Source organism: Pseudopipra pipra, chromosome 19 (genome assembly GCF_036250125.1).
Source record: "Pseudopipra pipra isolate bDixPip1 chromosome 19, bDixPip1.hap1, whole genome shotgun sequence".
Lineage (NCBI taxonomy): Eukaryota > Metazoa > Chordata > Aves > Passeriformes > Pipridae > Pseudopipra > Pseudopipra pipra.
The window spans coordinates 9,944,407-9,965,823 of NC_087567.1; the positions used below are offsets into that span (position 1 = coordinate 9,944,407).

General features: G+C 42.3%; 1 protein-coding gene across 4 annotated transcripts in view; it reads left to right on the top strand.

Annotated features, from left to right (window-relative positions):
- CEP112 (centrosomal protein 112) overlaps positions 1 to 17,545 on the top strand; it is a 155,072-nt gene extending 137,527 nt beyond the window's left edge. For 2 of the 4 annotated variants that reach the window (XM_064676102.1, XM_064676105.1), the window contains 4 exons: positions 292 to 381; positions 13,694 to 13,795; positions 16,630 to 16,719; positions 17,104 to 17,545. In XM_064676102.1, coding sequence (XP_064532172.1) covers positions 292 to 381; positions 13,694 to 13,795; positions 16,630 to 16,719; positions 17,104 to 17,133 — 312 coding nt within the window. In that variant the 3' untranslated portion in view covers positions 17,134 to 17,545. Of the gene's footprint in view, positions 1 to 291; positions 382 to 13,693; positions 13,796 to 16,183; positions 16,245 to 16,629; positions 16,720 to 17,103 lie in introns of all 4 variants that reach the window. The other 2 variants (XM_064676103.1, XM_064676104.1) reach the window with 2 other exon arrangements.
- Positions 17,546 to 21,417: the final 3,872 nt, after the last annotated feature.

Below are 21,417 nucleotides of genomic sequence, written 5' to 3' on the forward strand. Positions count from 1 at the left end.
CTGTGTATCTCCCAATCATTGAGGGTATTTATTGCATTTTTAGTATGAATACTTGCAGATTATAATAAAGTAGAACTATTAAGACATAACTGCTGTTCACTCAATGGTCCTACCTGTGTAGATGGACTCAGTGAGTGGCCAGAGTGACTCTGTCACCTCCCAGCACCGAGTCCTGCTGGGAGCTCACCCTCACCGTGCACCACTTTATTGATCAGCTGGTGGAATGACGTGAGTTTTCCTGCCATCCCGTGTTTCTCAGGGTGTGTTTTGCCTCCCTTGGTGTCGTTGCAGGCCTTGCAGGACGAGCTGGAGAGTTACCGCAGTCAGGTGTACGTGGCCGAGAGGAACCTGCAGCGCCACGAGCTGAAGGCCCAGGAGCAGGTACTGGGTGCTGCCCCCTCCCCATCCCCTTCCCTTGGGCAAGGAGGTCCCGTGGTTTTAGATAATACCTTCCTTCAAAGCAAAAAAGAAAAAAAAAAAGCACATATTTCCCTGCAGATTTTTCAGCCAGCTTTCTTTTCTGTTTTGTTGGTAATAAAAGAGAATTAAACTGTCTGAACCCTTCAGGCAAATGCTTATCTCCTGCTCTCTGTTGCAAGTTGGTATTTCGGCTTTTCTGGCTGCTAAATGATGCATTTATTTTGTACTGACTATTTTCAGCTGGCTGTACTGTTTTAATAGAGGTTTCTGAGACTATTCAAACCTGTTGTTTAATGGTTTGTATGAAGAGAATTATAATTGGATGGGTATCTGAGCTAAAAATAATCTTTATTCCTGATCTTCTGTATTCATTGTCCTAACATGTTGTCTGTAAACAATTTCATATGATTAATAGTGCTGAAATTTTTCTGGACACTTTCAGTGGAATCAGAGATTTAGTGTGCTTTGAGCAAAATAGTGTATGTTGTTTACAGACTAGTTTTGGAACAGAGGGTCAATGATCTGCATTCAAACCAGATTAAATTGAAATAGTCAGGCAAGTATACAGGTGATGAATGTCTGAATCAGACAGGACTTCATAGATTTCTAATACAAATCAGGTTTTTCAGCATTTGAGAACTTTATTTGGTGCTGAGTCAACAGTATCAATAGCTTATATCCTGTATAAAGCATTTCTAACTCCATACCTGCAGGAATAATAAGTTGGGGTGGTTGTAGAAGATTAATGGTCATTAATTTCATATATTTTTTCCATGGTTGTTGCTGTCCTACTTGCACATGGGAATCCTCTTTCACATTCACATATTTCCGGAGTGTCAGTAATTAACTGTTCCATTCTCTTTCCCCTCTGGCTCCCAAATCCAGATGTTGGGCCAAGTTCATCTTTAGCTGATGAGGAATTTGGTGTAGTGAGTTGGCCTTCAAGCCTTGCATTTTGGCTTCAGAGTCTCCTGGAAAAGGAGGAGGACAATTAGCTCTTTAAGACATGCTTGTCCTTCCCAGGGAAGAGCACTGGCTGCACATGAGAGACATCCTCTTCCAAATCTCTCCATTTTTTATGTTTTTCTTTGATGTTTTCTGACCCATTTTGAGAGAGGATCCAGAAGAAGAAACCAAAAAAATGACTTGTGAAATACAGAGGTAGAAGGCCTGACATGCAGATCCACAGGGTGGTCCCCCCTTTCTGCCTTCAGGGTTTTCTCTTCCTCATCATCTGCTCCAAACCAACCTACAGAACTATCCTGTCCACACTAAATTAATGAAGGACGAGCTCAGCCAGTAGCATGTTGTTCCCCAGTATGATAGAACAGAAATGTTATTTAAATTACAGTTTACTGTCCATCTCTGAGCTTTTCCTGCAAGGTTGTGTTGGCAGAGTTTGGTAACACTCATGTCCAAGTTCATCAGTGATCTGGGCTCTGCCATTCATCCATTGGGACTTTCTGAAGAGCTGGAGCCACTGAGGATGGTTTTGTTTGGGTGGCTTTGGTCTGTTTTGTAGACAAACATTTTGAAAGTTGTTAGTGTGTCTTCTCCATGACTGGTTAATTCATTAGTTCTGCTTATCTCTCCAGAGGAAAAATGCAAAAACGTCGGGCTCTGACACTTTTCCAGTGATTATGTTTGGCCAGGGCACCTGTAAACGTGTTCATCAAGTTTTAACAGTAGTTAACGACTCATCAGCCGATCAGGGAGTTGAAATATTCAAGGCAGTAACTTGTTTTCTGCTTTTACCAAAGATTGCCTGAATCAGAACTGCATAAAACACGGAGATTTGTGCTGGCACTGTTACAAAAGCCACTTTCCTGAGCTTTTTACATGTCTATAAATAAGGAGGAGAGAGGGTTAAACAGCTTCTGTTTTTCATTAAAAGGAAAAATCTTGTGTTTTGATTCTATAACAACAACAAACAAATGAATGAGACATGAAAAAACATCTTGTTGTGCTTTTAATTAAAAATAAAAAGCTGTTTCTCGTTATGGCTTGTTGGGTGGTATCTTGGTGCTCCATGTTGGCTGTTTTTTCAGTGCAATGTCCTTATAACTCTTCAGTCTCCAAGAGTGACTGACAGAGCTGCAGAGCTTTAACTCTTTGTTACAGTGACCCTCTGGTGTTCACACAGACTTAACCTTTCATTATTATAATTATCCAGAGAGACAGAGACAAACTATCCCATAAATAAAGGGGGGGAAATGCGTTGGACTCTGTCTGTACAGAGCCGAGTGTGGCGCTGCAGTTGGAGAGCAGCAGCTGTTTTTATGGAGCTTTTCCACTCCCATACTTCATGTTCCTGGCTGAACTTGTGTTTTCTCCTCTTTATTTTTCCTGTCCCCTTTCAGTGTGAGTAGGTGCAATCACGTTGTATCTGTGTTGTCTCACCAGTGGTTCTCTGGACGATGAGTTCCAATCACATTTGTCAAAAGTATTGGGGATTTCTCCCACTTTGAGTAGCCTAAATAATTTTATCTTTTCCATAAAGGTTGTCCTGTCTCTGTCCTGGTGTTCCAGGACAATGATCCGTGTGTTCAGTAATGCTGCACTTTAGGATTGCAGTCTCAGAGCTGCATCATCTTTCCCCATGTCAAACTGTTGGATGTTTCCTTCAAAATTTAGATGTTCACCTTTTTGAGACATATAATTGTATTCGTGGAAAGTGGCAAACTGGCAGCAAATGAAGTATAACTCACTTTTTTTTTTTTTTTTAATTTATAGTCCCAAGACAGTTAAAGCAGTCTGGGAAGGTTTCTAGGAAATTTGGGTGTGTCCAAACCACTTCCTTTAAAAGCAGCATGGAAGTTTCTTATATCTCAGTCCTCCATAGCTCTGGATATCAGCTTTTTGTCAAGTGATCCCATTTAGGTTGTGTTCCTTATCATGTCCTCTTGGGGTGAGCGTATCCCTTGGTTGTCCCTGATACATGTCTGGATCTAGTTCCGACAGAAATATCTTTCATCCTACTAAAAATGTTTCTCTTAAGTCAAATGGCTTTGTGCATTTGTCAGTCACAGTTAAAAAAATCTCAGTTGTTCATACAGGAGACTTTACATACTGTGAGTGTGTAATTAAAAATGACACACATCACTAAGAGCTTAAGCATGTCCTTAATGAATTCAGGAATTTAGGCATGTGCAACAAATTTTGCTGAATTGGGGCCTGTGTAAAAATTCATGGTGGTGATCTTTTTGCTTTACTCCCTAGACTTCTTTAACATACCTAATTTAACTTCAAATTCCCTTTTTTGGAAGGATAATAACTCCAACTCAGTTTACTGAAAAGCTGCAAGAATTTCTCTTTTGAGAAATACAAGCAAGAATTTTCTCAGAAAAAAAACCCTATTCTTTCATTCCTTGTTCTAATGTTTTAGCTATCGGGGTGGATTGGGTATGATGTAAATTTGGGGATAATAGAGGGGGAAAAGTTCTTTGTGTTTGCAAAAAGCTGAAGTAGCAACATTATAGATACTCAAACCATACTCCTTCAAGCAGTCAACTGATAAATAGTCTTAAAGGAGAGAGATTCTCTCAGACAGAAAATCAATTATGTTCAATTCATTAATATTGCTGAGGAAACGAAGGAGAATAGCAATGGGGATTTCCAGCCCTTTAATTTCTTTTTCCTCAAATAGATTATAAAAAAGGGAGAAAGGAGTTATCTGAATGAGGATGTTGTAGAAGTATTTGGCATAAAATGGAACAGCTTAGTTTAAGTGGATTTCACTCATGTTCAAATGAAAACAGGAGTGATAATTGTAAAGGAGCCATGATTCAAAAGCATTCAGCCAGTGTTCATTTTTAATGTTTATTATCCTGACTTGCTTGATTTTTCATGACTGCTGGATATTTACCACACTCAGCCCAACTTACTGTTTCCATGCCAACTAAATATATTTGTTCTCAGACGAATGCTGTGATGCATCCTTCTGAAATTTTAGTTGCTGTGTAGCACAGAGAACTTCTAAGGTTTGCCACACCTTCTCCTTGCTGGGAACAGAGCTGCTTGCCAGAGGATTTGTGGAGCTGTGAGCAAGGAATCAGTGAGACACAAATGAGCAACATACACTGATGTCCACGGTGTGAGTCCGAAGTTGTTCTTAATCTGATGGCTGGAACACTTGAGTACTGTTATCCCTTTAGTTTAGGGCTTTTGGTCCAGATTTCTTTCCAGAAACATTACCTAGTGGAAGGTGTCCCTGCCTGTGGCAGAAGGATTGGAATGAGATGATCTTTAAGGTCACTTCCAACCCAAAACATCCTGTAATTCTATGATTTTTAGAGGTATCAAAATGTTTTAAATGCTATCAGGTGACAAGCTGGGGCCCCTGCCTTGAATTTCCAGACTTTCTCAAAGTGTTGTCTTTCTCAGTCACCCAAAATCAGGCAAATAAGCTCTAGGTTATGTATTTAAAAGTCCCAGTTGGCTTTGTGTCCAGCTGCAGGTGAGGAGGATGGAGGCAGCCTTTGTTTCACTGGGCCGAGGAGCACTTTGGAAACTTGAGAACCAAGAAGTCCTGGACTGGAGGTGGTGAGGACATCCTGCTGTTTGCTCTGCTTGCTTCGACCCACGTCGCTGAAGCGCTTCCAGATTTTCTCCCCCAGAGACCCATTCCTGCTCCCACAGAAGTGGGAAGGAAGCTCAGTGTGGATGTGAGCGATGGTAACCACAGCAGGGATTCACGGGGAGCAGCCTCTGGGGCCGTGGGGAGGAGAGGGAGAACCTGAAAGAAATTTCCACCGTGACTTTCAAGAGCAGCAACACCGAATGTTGGTCACGTTGGAATAGTTTTCCTGCAGTTTCTGTGTGTGACCAGCAGCCATCAGAGAGGGTGGGTTTGAAGAGTGTTGGTTTTCCTGCAGTTCTGGGAGGCTGAGGAGGACCTTCTGTCATCTCCTCCATCCATTGCTCTGCTGACACCCCCAGCACTGGGGTCAGGAGGGACCCGTGTGTTTCAGCTGTTTTCCTCCCATAAAACATTTCATATGCTGCGAAAAAAGGAAGGAGCCAACAGGCAGAGGGATGGAGCTCCCCACAGGCTGGCACCTGAAAACTGGATGGTTCCACATCTCCACAATAGAAGATTTCTTTTCTAACTACTTATAATGGATAAATTTCAAATTTAAAATATTTCTACTCAAAAGAAGATGTTGGAGAGCCACAGAGGAGCAGTGAAGAATAGGATGTGAGTGTGAGCTCATTGCTCAGGCTGTTTGGTGCACACTGACCACAGCATTGAGTTCTGAGGGTGTTCTTAGTCTCTTTTCAGCCTTCCCAATAGAGGCTGATGGGGAAGAATCAGGCTGATCCTGGTTGTATCTCTGTAAGAGACCTTCCATGGATATAGGTGCCTCTATAGGTGTATGGCAGTGTTGACTTCATAGAATGATTTTGGTTGGAAGGGATCTTAAAGAACACCCAGTTCCAGTCCCTTGCCATGGGCAGGGACACCTTCCACTAGACCAGATTTCTCCAAGCATATTTCACTTGGCCTTGAACACTTCCAGGGGTAGGACATAGATTTAGGTACAGTAAAATGACTACAGACATTATTTGGAGCCCAATTCTACCACTATTTACATTGGTTCATGTTCACCATATACACAATTCCACTGATAAATTCATTAATCACTTTGATGCAAAGGTGGCCCCCATTTTTTTTAATTAAGACTGGGATTGTTAGAATAAATCATAGTTTTGCATTTGGCACATTTTATGTTTCTTTAATGGCTGCCTATGAAAGGAAAGAGAATTAAAATGAATATAGGAAATGTTTCTGTACAGCGAGAAGTTTCAGATTAGCAGAAGGAGATAGAAGCTGAGATTCAAGCACAGAAAAACAGCTTTGCAGGTGGGATTTGAAAGGAGCTGGAAATCAATGGAGTTGAAAGTTCCCAGGAGCTCCATATGGCAGGAACTGCGGGAGAGGAGGCTCTCACCAACTGTGCAACTGTCAAAGGGAAAAGCGTCGATGATGATGATGTACGTGTGGAAGTCAGTGATCAAATGTTAGCTTTGGTAATCAGGCACAACTGGAAAATACACAAATATACACCTACTTTATAGAAGAGAATGAATTATTGGAATGAGGTGGCCAGCTGGAGAAAGGCAGCAAACAGAAAGTACAGAACGACGAGTTAAAAGGAAAAAGAGAATTGTTACCAAAAGAGAATAGAAACATATGCCAGTGTGGAGGAATTAGAGAGCAGTTTAAAATGTCAGTTTTCTTGCTCTTCGTCTTAAATAATAGTGAATGAGGAAAAGATCTTTCTTTTAAGAGAGCAGCACCTCATTTGAGAGCGTCTGTGGTTTGCTTGCATATTAGCAATTAAGGGGATTTTGTTCTTTCAGAAGAAAAGTTAAAGTAGGACTACAAGGGACAGAGAGGCTGGTACTTAAAGAAGGGAATCCAAAAAAAAGGAGAAATGGGAATGGATGGAGGAGCCAGCAGATGACAGAAGAGCAGAGCAGAGACACCTTATCTCCAGAGTGGGCTCCCAGCAGTGCCTGTTCAATTAGTGAACTGTCCCACTCTCTTTTTCTAAGTGATGAGGGGCTTGGATGGAGCAGAAAAAGACTGGAAAAGACCAACTTTATGCTGATCTTTACCTTCATTTAAATTCTGAAGCATTATTTTGTTTTCAGTTTGATCACCCCCAAGTGCCATCCCTCAGAAGTCCCTCTGGGCAGCGCAGCCCTGGTGTCTCCTGCCCTGCCCAAAGCTGGGCAGGTTCTTCCCAACCCTCTGCAAACCTGGCAGCTGGTTTTCCCGTTGAGACGCTGATTAGATTTTTGGTTCTTGGACATGGTGATGGTAAAAGGAGCTTCTGATGATTATCTGCAAAGATTTGCTTGTTCACACAGTCAGTGTGAAGATCTCGAGCCTGATCCTGCTGCTGCTGAGCTTTGGGAGCTCTCGCTGGCGTTGGTGAGCACTCAGCACCTCCTGTACCACACACTGGAACCTTCCCACCCTGGATGGGAGGGATTCTGTGGAAGGTAACACGTGCTGGAATGTAAAACTGAAATGCATAAATGTGTTCCAGCGCTGGTGTCAGAGTTGCTTTATTTCAGACTGAACTACCCCGATAGTGCGTTGGGAATCGGCTGAGCCAGAAATCAACCCCATGTGTTGGACAGGATGATCCCTGTGGGTCCCTTCCAGCTCGGAATATTCTGTGATTCTGTGTTTTCAGCTTTGGCCCAGCAGCACTGGGGAGCAGCTGGGCTGGTTTGGGTTTGGTTACTCCCAGTCAGGGGGTGTCAGTGGTGTGTTCCCCCCCTGTCACCATCACCCCATGGAGGGGACAACCCTCCTGCTGCAACACCAACCTCTCGGGCCTATAAATGAAGAGCATTGACAAGAGCTGAGGGAAATAATGCTCAGGGAACAAAGATGGCATCGGCAATGAATCATCTGGAAGGAGAAGAAAATAAGTCCAGGATCCTCCAAATCCCAGCTGGAACAATAGCAGAGCCCTGGAGAGGGGGAGGTTGAGAGAACAGCGTGAATTTTCTAGCCACAACATTCCTGGTTGTTCCATGGTGTTGACAGTGAAAGCTTTTATTCCTCTCCAACTCGCCTAATCCCAAGAATCCTGTTCTTGCCATATGCAGCCCACTGGTGGGTTTTTTTTTCCAAAAGCTTTGCCTGCCTTCCCTTCCTTTGCAGCTATGAATTATATGGACTCAGATTGCTTAACTACAAACAGAGGATTTTCCAGGTGGGAGATCTTGGTTAAGAAAAGAAAGATATCGAAATACAAGCCACTGAAGTAATGAGGCCACTTGGATGCAGGTTGGGAGGAAAGAAAAAAAAAAGGATTTGGAGCTTGGAGCTCGGCAGGGCTGGAGGTCCCCTGGGTTAGTAAAACAACAAGGCAAAAATGTTTTGGACTCTCAGATGCTTTACTAGCTCAAGACAGACAAACAAAGAGGATGTCTATGCCACCAATTTATGTTTTATTGAAACTGTCAGGACAGGGGAGGTGCTCCAGCAGTATTTCCTCAGTGGAGAACAACATGGTGTTCACTTGACAAAATGACTTTGCTCAGCTGATCTCGCTCGGTTACTGTTTTCAGCTGAGCCAAATTCATGGGATTTATGGCGTTCATTACTTTGCTTAAGAACTTGAGAACATTTGTATCAAATTGCATTCTATTCCTCTAAATCTGGAGGAGCCATATTTCAGTGTCCGTGGCACAGCAAGAGCCGAAGTTCCCACTGCCTGAAAGGAGAGAGGATGTGGCCTGAAAAGCAGCAGATATTCGTGCTGGATTATTTTCTGAAAAGACAAATATTCAGGCCTTGATCTTCACTGAAACAATTGATACATCATTGGATCCCTCGTTAGGAAAAATTGTTTTCAGCAGATTTCAAGCTCCGGTTAAATTTTCTCTTACAGCAGAAACCGGAGAGCTCTGAAATGTAAGGAAATTGCCAGTTTTGGTTGGTTTGGTTCCTGGGTTATAGACACTGCCCAGAGTGTCCCAGGCTGGCTGAGGGAGGAAGGGGCACATCTGGACCCACAGAGGTTTTGTGGAAGTGGAGCTGTGCTCACTTAGACTTCAGGAGTGCTGAGAAGCAGAGGAGTCGTCCCTGCAATTAGGGAGGATACAAACGAGCAGTGATTAATCATTCTTTGCATTTTCGGGTTTTTTGTTTGTTTGTTTTGGTGCTGTTCTTGATTAGGGTGTTGTTTTTTTTTTTCAGTTGGCATGGCATTTGTAGTGATTTGTCCTTCATGTGCCCTTTTCAAAGTGCTTTCAGAAAACTCCTTCAGCAGTGTTCACAGCACCTGAATGAAGCTGATCTGTGCAATATCATTATTATCATTACCTTCATTTAGAAGGAGGAGACTTTATTCTGAGATTAAATGATTTGCCTAAGGCTGAAGGAGTTATTTTTACCTTTTTGGTACCCTAACCTGTTTTCAGATTTATTACAGCAGATCTTTCATGTCTTCATTCATGTGTGTTGCAGAACAGATGCATAACCTTTTTAAGGAGTTTTCTCTTTTAAACAGCATTATAACATGCAATTGTTTAAATAATGCAGGAAGGGACTTGAGAGAGACAGGAAATTACTTTTCTCATCTTACTCACCCTGAAACGTGGAGAAAATTTGATAACAATTAAATGATCCTAATTATGCCTTTTGGTCACTATCCTAGTATTTCCTGGCACATGTGGAATTATTATCCTTCATAAATATTACAAACAGGCAGAAATCAAGATAACTGAAAAACCCACAGCACCCTAGTTAATTGAACTGCCTTTTGATTCTTATCTGACATAAACACAATGTGTTCATGCCCTTCAAGACAAGATTTATTTTTTTTTAAAGGAACTTGAACAACTCTTCTGTGGTGCCTTCATTTGCTTTGGCACTGTTTGCTTCAAAGTTTCTTTTGCAGTTTCCTTATGCTCCTCTGGTTCAGATAAAGTCATTTACAGCTGGGAAATCTGGAGAAGATTCCATTATTTGGGGCTTTTGAATTTTTTGATTTTTTTTTTTTTTTTTAATGAGACAGATATTTTGCAGCAGGGCCAGTGTGTTCTGGGTGAACTCGGCATCACAGACCTCTTGGGTGTAAGGAGGGAAGATCTGGCTGTCGGGAACCTCAGTAGGATCTGGTGGAAGAGACCTGGAATATCCTCTGCTTTGCAGGCTGTTTTCAGCACATGGGCTAAAATGCATCTGGTCCTCTTGAGGATGCTGTGTTTCTCCTGGTTGTGCTTGAGTTGTTTCTTTCCAAAAGGAAGGGGAGTGACTGGAACCCAGCAAAGTGTCAGTGGGGTTTGTTCCTCCTCGGTGCTCCCACTGCTTCCAACCCAGCCCCACAAACATCCCTCTGAGGCTTTTAGAGATGATGAGTGGCTGCAAAACCAAACTGTGCCACCTGCAGAGTTCCTGAAGTGGTAAAATTGAAACTCATCTTGCACTAGTGCCCGAGGAAGTGGCTGCCACCATCCCTGGAGGGATTTAAGATGTTTGTAGATGTGGTGCTGAGGGACATGGTTTAGTGGTGCCCTTGGCAGTGTTGGATTAATGGTTGGACTAAAGGCTTTTTCCAGCCTAAACAATTCTGTGATTCTCTTGATCAGCATTGGGCCAGGCCTGACTGCTTGGTTTGCAAAGCTCAGGTTTGGATATTTCTCTTCTGGGCATCAAACCCCACTTTTATGTCTTTGAGATTGGTCAATGGCCAACTTCATGGACTGGGAGTCTGTGAAATTTCAGCTGCCCTGCTTTTGGCATCACTTTGTATAATGGTGTGAATATTTGTCTCTTCTTTTTTTCCTAATTTATCGTGTGACTGAGCACACATGAGCTACGTGTGGCAGCTTCAGCTTTCCCTTGTCCCTGCTGACACCAAAGATGATTGATGGCAAAACTCTAAAACCTCATATGTTAGCCACCAACCTGAATAAACAAAGGCCAGTGTGGCAGCTTAATATTAAAAGCTATAAAACCTTCCTGGGGGTTCATGGATTAAATCAACTCACCAAAATGAATTTAAAAAAAAAAAAAAGAAAAAAGCTTTCTCAGGACTGAAGAAAAATGAGCACAATGGTGAATGAAATAGAGCCATCCTCATCCAGCAGACTAAAGCCCTCCTGAGGGCTGAAGAATTGCAATTTTAAACATCCCTCAAGAGTGCAAGAGGAGACACAGTATTTGTGGATCCTAGGGAGGCAGCTTGAGGCTATAAAAGAACAAAAAAGCCCTTTAAGGCACAAAAACCCCCACATATCCCTGCAGACATAGCTTTCATTGGTCAAAAATAAGTGCTAAAAAATAAAAACCTCCCATCATTAAAATGAGCATCCCTCAGCCCAGTTGGAGTTATAAGAAGTGATTTAGACTTTTGCCATGCACTATTTTAATCTCTTGGGTCAATAAACCTCGATAGTGACTTCAGCCAAAAATACCAGCAGGTTGTTCACCAGAACGTGGCAGGAAACAGCTGGGAACTTATTTTCATCATATTGTGATGCAATTACTAGTGAGCACAGCTGAAAGTGCCAGATTTTGTCTTCTACAACAAATTGGAGTTGTATCCAAAAGGGCAGGTTTCACTGCAAAAAAAAAAAAAGTGTCTTCTCTCTGTAACAGAGTAAGGAATGAACCCAAGCCATGCTGCAGCTACCAGGGCTTGTTTCTCATTTTCTTTCTCCACTTTCAGCTGACCTCATAATATATCTCTATTTTTTAAAGCATAGCACATATTTCTTCCTGGCTTTCCAAGAAACACCTCTGTCAAAAGGGAATGATCCCTTGCTGCTTTACAGAGTTAACAGCAAACATTACCAGCATTGTGAAAGCAGGTATTTAAAGGACAATTACAGGTTAAACTATTAAAAGCAGTGACCTGGTTTCAAGAAAACTGTCTCACAATTAGAGCATTCTTATTTCCCTCACACAGCTGTATTAAAATTTTTGTTGCCATCTACGTATTGGCCAGGTGATCATGTAGGTCCTCTTACCCATGAAATAGATCCTTATTGTTCCAAATTTAGGAAATAAAAGCATTTTGCTGCTCTGGCCGCCTGTTTCTGGTCTCGTCTCACCAAGAATAAATGGAACATGTTGAATCAACTGAAATATATGTTTCTGCTCTATCAAGGTCCCCACCCAAACGAGCTGTTGGCTCAGAAAATATTTATCCTGGCAAAGCACCTAGGCATTACTTTGGAAGCCTTGATAGAAATAGTAGCATAAATTTATTGGCGTAGCTTTCAAAAACATAAATTTCGATCGCTGGCTTATAGACAGGCAGAGTTCAAACAAGGTTCCCTGTCTCACCTCTTTTTTTTTTTTTCTTTCTTTAGATTTGCATAGTGGCATCACTTCCTCGCAGTTCCCAAGGAAAGCCTCTAATTGCCCATTTGCATAAAGATTTGGCGATTTCTCTGCCGTGTCGGGGGATGACTCAGGGCGGAGAGAATTTTCCTAACGTTTCATCGGGATTGTTTTATCCCTTTTGTATTGATAATTGTTAACGCAGATTTTGGCAGGAGCTGCTTTTCCCGTGAGAGGGTGGCTGGGGGTGAACTCCGAGCGTGTGTTGCTCCTTCCAGGCTGGAGCTGGGCCTTGGAACTCCTGCCTTCTCCAGGTTTTAAGGCTGAGGTTTTTTGGTTTGTGGTTGCAGTGGTAAGATTTCAGCGATTTGGGAACTAAAAATTAGCCCCAAATGGCGTTGGAGTGTAAACTATTGGGGGAAAAAAAAGGATTCAATTCGAAAGTTTAAAGGTATTTTATGAGTTAATCTGCTATTGAGTCCCTTTGATCCTTTATTTACATATTCAGCTGCTAATCCAGAAAAACACCTAAGTCCTTGCTTAATTTGAATTAAGCAGTTAATCCTATTGGAAGTTAAGTACAGATGTGAGGCCCTGATTCAGCCAAGGACTAACAAGGAGTGTGAGCGTGTCCTGGGTGAGGGACTGACCTGAACCAGACTCTCTGGACTTATCCTGGCTCAAAACTCAGCAAAATCCAACCCTACTGGAGGGACACAAAGCACAACCCTTCCAGCTGATCCATCTTCACTGTTTCCTCAACATCTGTGGAATAAGGTTAAGGACTAAAATGTCCTCCTCGTTTTGGGGTGAACATCTGGCCTCGTAACAGGTCCAGGATGCTCAAACCTGTTTGTTGAAAGTCCCGGAGCCTCCGTGAAGTTGAGGAAGACGCGAAGTGCAGTGAAAAATAATTGTATGATGAATTTAAAAAAAAAACCAAACAAACACCAAACCAAATCCTTAAAGGCACCTGGAAGTTGAGAAATTTTGTAAAAAAAAGTTCCTAGGAAACAGGAATTCACCTTGCCTAAGGGAGCAAGGGACAAATGTCTCTCCAGTGACCTGGTTCGGATACCTAAGACAAAAAGAAAACTTCTATCAGTTTGCAAAGTGTATGTCTCTATAAATGCTTAATTAAGATGGATTTAAGAATGATTATTGCTTCTTCAGGCCACGTCCCAAGTAATGCCTTCCTGGGTTTTTTTTCATTATTTTTTTCCTCTCCATATATTTTTATTCTTACGTTTTCTTTTTCCTTTCTTTGTCTCTTTTACCTCTTCTGCTCCTTAGGAGTCTTTACTGTTCTTTCTTCTCTCTCCTTCCTCTCCCTTGATAGCCCAATTCTGTGTTTACTTGGACTCCAATTTGGGCAAAAGAAGAGGAAAAAAAAGGTTACTTTCCAGCATCTAAGAGTAGCCATTTATATATAAATTTATTTTTGTTCTCTTACAGTTGATCAATGTACGAGAAGAATATGAAAAAATCCTTAAAGGGCTGATGCCAGCAGCCTCAAAAAAGGAGCTTGAAGACACCATTTTATCTTTAAAATCTCAGGTAAATTCTTATTATTGTCCTTCAACTTTTTGGACTGGATAAAAAACATCTGTTCTAGACAGGACATTATGACCATCTAAAATTTGGCCAAAAATACTGAATGAGTCTCAAAACCAAAATATGGCAGCACTCACATGGTTCTCACTCAGTCATTTTTCACAAGGCTTTTCTCCTCCAGTTTCCTCACCTTGAGAGCTACCAGATTGTATTTTATCCCAGATTTTTTACAGGAAAAATTGTGTGATGTTCAGCATTATGGATTTATATCTCAACCTTTCAAATATAGCACACAGTTAACTTTCATCCTCCTTACCCTGTTTCTCCTGCAGGAATCACTTAACTGTTGCTATAAAGGGTGCAGAAGAGGATTAGAAATAATTTTATTTTCTTTGCAGCCTATATAATAATACAAATGATATTTCTTATAAGATATTAGTCCAAATGTTCATTGTGGTATTTCTGCATTTTCCTCTCCAAAGAGGCCCTAATAGACATCTGTAATGTTTTCTCTTTAATATTGCAAACCACAAGCTCTTCTAGAGTAATGCAGAATCAGTGTGATTTATATGCAATAGACCATTAAATTGGCTAATAGGAATATCCAAATGTCACTGGAAATAGGGAACAGCTGATTAATTGGGTGTGTTTCTTGCACATGGTTCCCACAGAAGTTATTTTGTGCTTTTCTGCTCAGTGCATTGGGAGCTGGAAGAAAACAAAATGTCATCATTGCCTGACCTCACATGAGGAAGGATAAAGAGCAATAAAGAAGGGTGGTCATAGCTGGGGGATAATGGGAATCCAAGGAAAACACTGTTAGTGCTCACATATGGCTGGTGCAGGACTGTGCATTTCAGTGTGTTGGGAAGGACCAGGAGTTGGGATCTGCCCTGGTTGAAGGGAAGAACTGAGAGACAGAGCAAAGCTGGTGACTCAGAGCTGCCAGGAGCTGTGGGAAGAGCAGGAGCCCTGAGGACACACTGGACAAGTTTGGGTTCAGCACCAGCACACTCCTTATACCAATTTTCAGGACCATTCAAGAAATTATTGATCTATAAACTCTCCATTTCCCTTTCCTATGCAATGTCTCCCTGTGGAGATTTTTGGTAATTTAAAGTATTTGGGGTTTTTCCCTCCCTTTTTTTTTTTTCCTCTTTGCAATGCATAAGAGTTATTCCTTAGCAGTTTTTGCTCTGCATGAGACACTTGCCCTGACAAAGGCCACCTTCAGTGGAAGTAGGAAATGTTCATAGTGGAAACTCACATTTCCCTGTGCAAGTGGTGACACAACTTCAACACTTTGGTTGTAAACACTCTTGCTTCCACCTCAAGGGATCCCTGCTGGAAGTGATGCTCTCTCTCATTTAAATAAGTTGTGGGAAATAAAGAGTTAAGGGTCTAGTGGGCCAAATCTATTTCCAGTTGATACTAAAAAGCTATTTTTAAAGACTCTTTAAAAGGGACTATTAGCATTGCCTGGTAGGAAGCATTACTCTGAGCTAACACAAGAACACCACACCTTTTAATGAGTTAAGAAAAGGTAGAATCCGATATCCACCTGCAGGGCTTCTGTGAGAGCACCAACAGCGTTTCAAAGGAGGTGAAAGTAACTCCACACACATTAAAAACCTGGGTGCTCTCCCAGAAATTCCTGGCTGCTGGCTGTGTTTCCAGCAGCACGCTGTCGTCGCAGACCACTCGGGGAGCTGGGCCCTCTCTGAAGCACAGGTGTCCTGCTCTTTGAAAATTGCTGGAATTCCTCTTTGAAAAAACATCAAGACAAGAAGGGCAGTGGAATCTCTGCACCTGTCAGGATTATTTATTGTTGGAGGAGGATGAAGAGGATGGGCTGGGTAAAGAGCACCGAGCGAGGGATAAAAATAAACGGGGGGGGGGGAAAGAAAATACTCGAGGCTTGGGTGAAGTTTTCTGCAAATGTTGCTAAATATAAAGGAGGCTGCCTGGCTGTCTGCTCCTGGGGAGATGTCCAGCAGTGGATGCAGTGCATTAATAAACATTCATTTTCCCACACTTGGAGAACAGGTGAGTACCTTCATCACAAGAGCAGAAAGGCAGGAATCAGAGAACAGGAATCACATGGGGGCTGAGAGGAGAACTGGAGCTCCCAAGCCCTTGCATAACCCATATGGTACCACCAGCTGGGTTTAACAACTGGTTTGACTCTGTTCCTAAAGGAGTAGAGAGTGGGCAGCTGGAGCAGCACCAGAGAAGCCCTGAGAAGAGTCTTCTATCAAGTATTAGTTCTCCTGTGCAGCTACTGCATTTTATTTAGGCAGGAGAGACCAGAAAAAACACATTTTATGAAAGGAGAGCAAATATATTATCTGGAGTTTTGTGTCATATTTTCATGTGGGATGTGTTTTACAGGTAAGTTTTCTGCAGAAAAGAATCCTCCAGGAAGACCCGAACGCCTGACACGCCAAAAAAAAGTACGGGATTATCTTTGATCCATTCGTAGCATTTCACACCTGTGGATCCCACTTCTTGAAGTTTTACGGCTTAATTAAAACGCTCCGACGTGGTTGCCGTTTGAAAAGATCCTTATTTTCAGTAAACAAGCATCTGAGAGCATTTTTTTTCCCAGTGCTTAGTCAGGACTATTAGAGCAAGATTAGAGAACTTGCAGGTGCATTGCAAGTCTGGGCTTTGCCTCCACGTTGAGGATGAGGCAGTGGCTCGGAGCACAGCTGCAGCTCTGCGGTGATGCCACCTCCTTTTAAGATAGAAAACAATGATGCAATGCATAATATTACAGATCACATCTTCTAAGGGCCGGATCTCCACGAGCCCGAGGTTTTTTTTTTTTTTCCAAGACATTTACACCCTCCAATATAAATTATGGCAAGTGCTGCAGCCATAAAAAGCCTTGCTGTGCCTTTAGAGTGAGTGATTCACGTGGAGAGGTGAGTGCAAGGAAGCTTCCTAGGAAAGCCACTCCATCTCTTATTATATTTATAGGCTTTGATGGTATTTCATATCTCACGTGAGGGTTTTCTTGTAAAAATACTGTGAACGTTTGGAAGCTATTTAAACAACTGTGAAAGTTTTAGAAGCATGAAAGTTGTCTGAAAATATTAATCCTAAACTATTTGTTAACAGGAATTAGCTAGCTGGAAACTGAAAATGTCATAGGTTCTTGGTAGTAAGTCCAGCATAGGTAACTTTGTTAGATAAATGTAAAGCTCCAGGCCCGCTGCCCACTGGACCCAACCCTGCTTTCAGCCTGTTGTGTTTTTAGAGTAAAAATAATAATAAGATGTAACTAACAAGAATCTCTTCCTTTTCAGGTGTCTGCTGAAACGGTGGAGTCTCTTTGATTGCCAAATGGACTGCTTTGAATAGGTTTGAAGATTTGGCTCTTGTAAATTAAAATGCAAAGATTACTGGCTCTTTTGTTAGCACAGAAATTTTCATGAAGTTCATGAAAACATATTCATTGCTCGTGCCAGCATGATTTTTGTTGTATCTTCCTTCCATTATTTTTTTATCATTATTTTATTACAGACTTATGCTTTTGATATAATTTGACTCCATGCTGAGCTCACTTACTGAGCAAGTAGACTTTGCTCTACTAATATTTTTGTTATTACTTCCCAATACCATTCTTTTCACTCCTAAACATGAAGAAAATCCCATTTTCTATTATTACCGTCCAAGATATTTTAACATATTTTGACATTGTTCTGTGTCCACGTGTTTACATAAGATTAAAATATTATTATTTTGTTATATTTTGTTTTGACATTATTGTCCTGTTCGGGCATCTCACTCACTCACCTCAGGAGCCACGGGAGCTTTGTATGGCTTTGTTAACTGGGAATATATGCTGTGTTTCAAGGGATAATCTTGGCACAAGGAGGAAAACACCATGATGACAAGGCAGGCCCTGCTGCCAGTTCTGTCTGTTGTTGGGGTTGTGTGCACTGGGCACAGGAAAGTCCTTCCTCAGTGATAACATGGGCATTGTTGGAAAAGGGTTGGCCTTGACTCTGTGTGGGCACATGCCAGCTCTCCATGATGATCCCAGGAAATCTGAGTAGATTCCAGAGAGTTTGCTGGGATGGGGTTTGATGAGATATGGAAAGCTGAAGGACCCTGACAGTCCTGGTAGCTGGCTCTGCCTCCCAGCCATGGAACAGCATCCTTATCTCCTGGCCATCCCTGAGCCAGAGTGTGCATTAGTCCATGTGGAATGTGTAAATTCAGATATGCCCAGCACAAGAACAGGTTTTTATTTCCTGGGCACCATCCTGCTGCCAGCATTTGGATCCAGGCACAGTGTTGGCCTGAGTGCTTGAGGTGGGGCCAGAAATTCCTGTCTCTGGCAGCAGTGGTGAGACCCTGTGTCTCCTCCCTCACCCCGGTGTCACCAGCACTCCCAGTCCATGGTCCAGGCAGGATTCAGAGGGTCCTGCTCCCTGCAGTGCCCGGGCTGGAGGTGGCTGTCCCACCAAGGCCCAGCTCACCAGCTGGGCTCTTATCTCCTCCTGGCTCTGAGATCAATGAGGACAGGCTTTGGCAGGCTGGCTCCATCCACCCCACCTCCTGGCAGTGCCAGGGCACTCTGTGCCAAACCCAGGCTCCAGCTTCTGGGTGCTTTGCTGGTTGTCAGCCCAGCCCAGGCCTGGGCAGGTTTTCCAGCTCCCTTGAATCAACAAGTGATTCTTCTAATTACAGATAAGGAGTTGTCAGGGCTCCTCTGATAAAGGAGGAGGTGCTGTGGCAGGTGCCACAAATCCTTGCCTGGGGAAATGGGGAGATCTAGGGGGAGAAATTTGTTGGGATGCATTTAGTTAATTGTGGGCAGTAAAAGGTTTTTACCCCAAAAGGTGCAGGGCAGTGGTTACCAGGGTCTGCAGGAGGAGCACCAAGTACTCCTGGGGCAGCAGGTTGAGGGCACTGGGATGTACCCACTGGGTACAGCCCTGTGTCCAAATGGGGACAGTGGGGACAGTGACAACTCCTCTAATGCATGAGGAAAACAAGGCATCTTTGATTCTGCTTCTCTGCTTGTGTTCTTCCATGATATTCAGGTGGTTCCAGTGCTTTCTAAGGCAGTAAGGAGTTTACATCCATAAAGAAACATGTGGACCTTCTTCTAGCTGGTTGAATTCAGGCCTGGATTTCCTTCTTTTTGATGGAATTGAGTTGCTGATGTCATTGGTGATCATAAAGCAGTTTGGGGAAAGTTGATGTTGGTCAATCAGGGAGTTTTAAAACTCTGAGAAACTCTGTCCAACATCAAATACAGCTTGAGGACCACTCTGAAGGTGCTTATGAACCTTGTAAGAACTTAAATGTGAGGTTGGTTGGAGTTATCCTGTAATGGTTGTTAATATTGCTCTGATCATTTTGGTAACAGGAGATAAAGGCCAAACTGAAGGATTAGAAAGGTTTCCATACCTATTCCTTGCTCTCTGCATCTCTTTTCCCCCACTCAGTAAGGAATTGCCACCTGCCAGGAGTTGGCTTCATTGTCCCTAAAACAGAGTCTGGCACAACCAGCTTGAGTGTGGTTGCAACTTCTTTTGTCCTTTTTATTTATTTATTTATTTATTTCACCAGTTTTGCTCTGTGAGGGAAGATTGTTTCGTTCTCTATAAAGGAAAAGGCATCATAAACATTTTCCACCAGCACCAAGGGAGGTGACCCTTATCAAGGTGACACTTTATTTCGGTGCCACTCACAGTTCTTGTGTTACACATAACAAAAATGCTCCTTTTTGGTACAGCTGGAAGGAAAGGGATACAACTCCCTCCTTCTCCCAGCCCTCTGCTTGCAGCTACAACAGAGCTTTAATTGTGCTGGGGACAGCAGATACTCCTGGTGCTTGCCCAAATCTCCCCTGACTGGGGTGGTTTCAAACTCAGAAATGATTTTGCTGCACAGAAAGCAATTTTGTTGTGACTAGAAGGAAATATTTGTAATCACTAGAACATATTCCAGCCCTTTATTGCATTTTCTGACAAACACGCACAGCTTTGATTCCGATGCCGAGGGGTTTTGAGAGAGGGTGTGTGTGGGATCTGGTTTCTTTTTTTTTTTTTTAAATTATCTTAGTGTACTGCAAGTCCTCCCCAAATCCCAAAATGGACTGGAGGCACCACACAACTGAATTATGCTTGGTCCCTTTTGGAGGGTACAAAGGAAAAGTAAGATGTCAGATATTGTATGAGAAAGTTTCAGAACACAAGGTCATTTTAATTCAGGCTTTTTTTTCCAAGGAACTATCTTTTCCAAGCTTTGATAGTTTGTTCAAAAAGGTCATTTCTTTTAAGCCTTTGTCATTAAAGAGGACTTGTTCTTTAAAGTGCACTATCAAAGTGTGCAGAAATTGCAAGTTACTGAAACTAAAATGCACGATTTTAAGGCTGCCTACTAAAGCCCTCTAAAAAATTAGATGTGCTCTGGTACTGGTGGCTTCTTTGATAAAGCCAGGGGGAGATATGCAGTTGGTCAATTCAAACTAAAAAAAAAAAAAAAATTATAATTAAATAAAACTTTTCCTCCTCAAATTAGAAAAAAAAAATTGTGAAAAAGCACTTAAAGAACTGAATGAGGATCTGATCCCACAAAAGTCTTGAGTGAGAGGAAGAGGGAGTGTGCTGGGTTTGGGAGCAGTTTGCAGCACTTCTACACAGCGATTGTGCAGCTCTGTTATGTTATCTGGCATTTGTCATAATGTAAATAAGGCAAACCCCTGGATAAAATACCATTTATTTACCATTTGCTGCCACGAGTTGGTCTCTCCTTCACTGACAGAGAAGCAGGGAACAGCAAAGAGTGAAGACTTTGTGTCGTGCCCTTGCTCTGCTGTCCCTCATCCCAATCTCTGCTCATCCCTTTATCCCCTGGACCTACCCATTGGCTACAGGCCATAAGGGCTCTGCCTCCTTCCAGGCATCCTTGGGAGAAGAGATATTTTCTTTTCTGATGGTTCTTCTAATGCTGTTGCTAGTAACAGGGAACTTTAATTTTCCTTTCAACCCAAATATGTTCAATATTCAGGGCAGTATTTTCAGCAGAGCCTTGGGAAGATGGATACAGAGCTTCACACGAGGAGGATTTAGAGCTGTGACCTCCTTTGAGCATCTCTCTGAAGCAATTTTGTCTGCAGACCCAGGTCCCAACAGCCTGTTTGTTTTAAATGCTCCATAAACTTATAGTCTAGTGGACACAGAGATGTGCTTTATATATGTCAGGACATGCTTCAGATTTAGTACTTGGGACTGGAAACAGGGAAATGTGTGTTTGTAGAATGAGCAAAGGAAAGGGATACCTTTATCTCAGTTGGACAATGAAGTTATAACACAATACTTCCAACTTCATAACATCTATTCACCAGATTTATACTTTAGGAATCTTGTTCTTCTCCCATTGAAACCTGATATTGAAGTCATCTCAGAAGAAGGTCGTGGATCCTAATTCTGCCATTCTCTTATTCAAGCCAGACTAAGATGTGGTGGCTCAGTCCTGGGATCACAGGTGAACACTCTTTCCCCAGAGCAAGTGTTTTTAGGAAGGGACTCCTCAGCACTGACACTGCCTCTTTAAAGTCAGAGCCCATCTAAATCTCTCTCATGAATTTTATACAGTCAGTT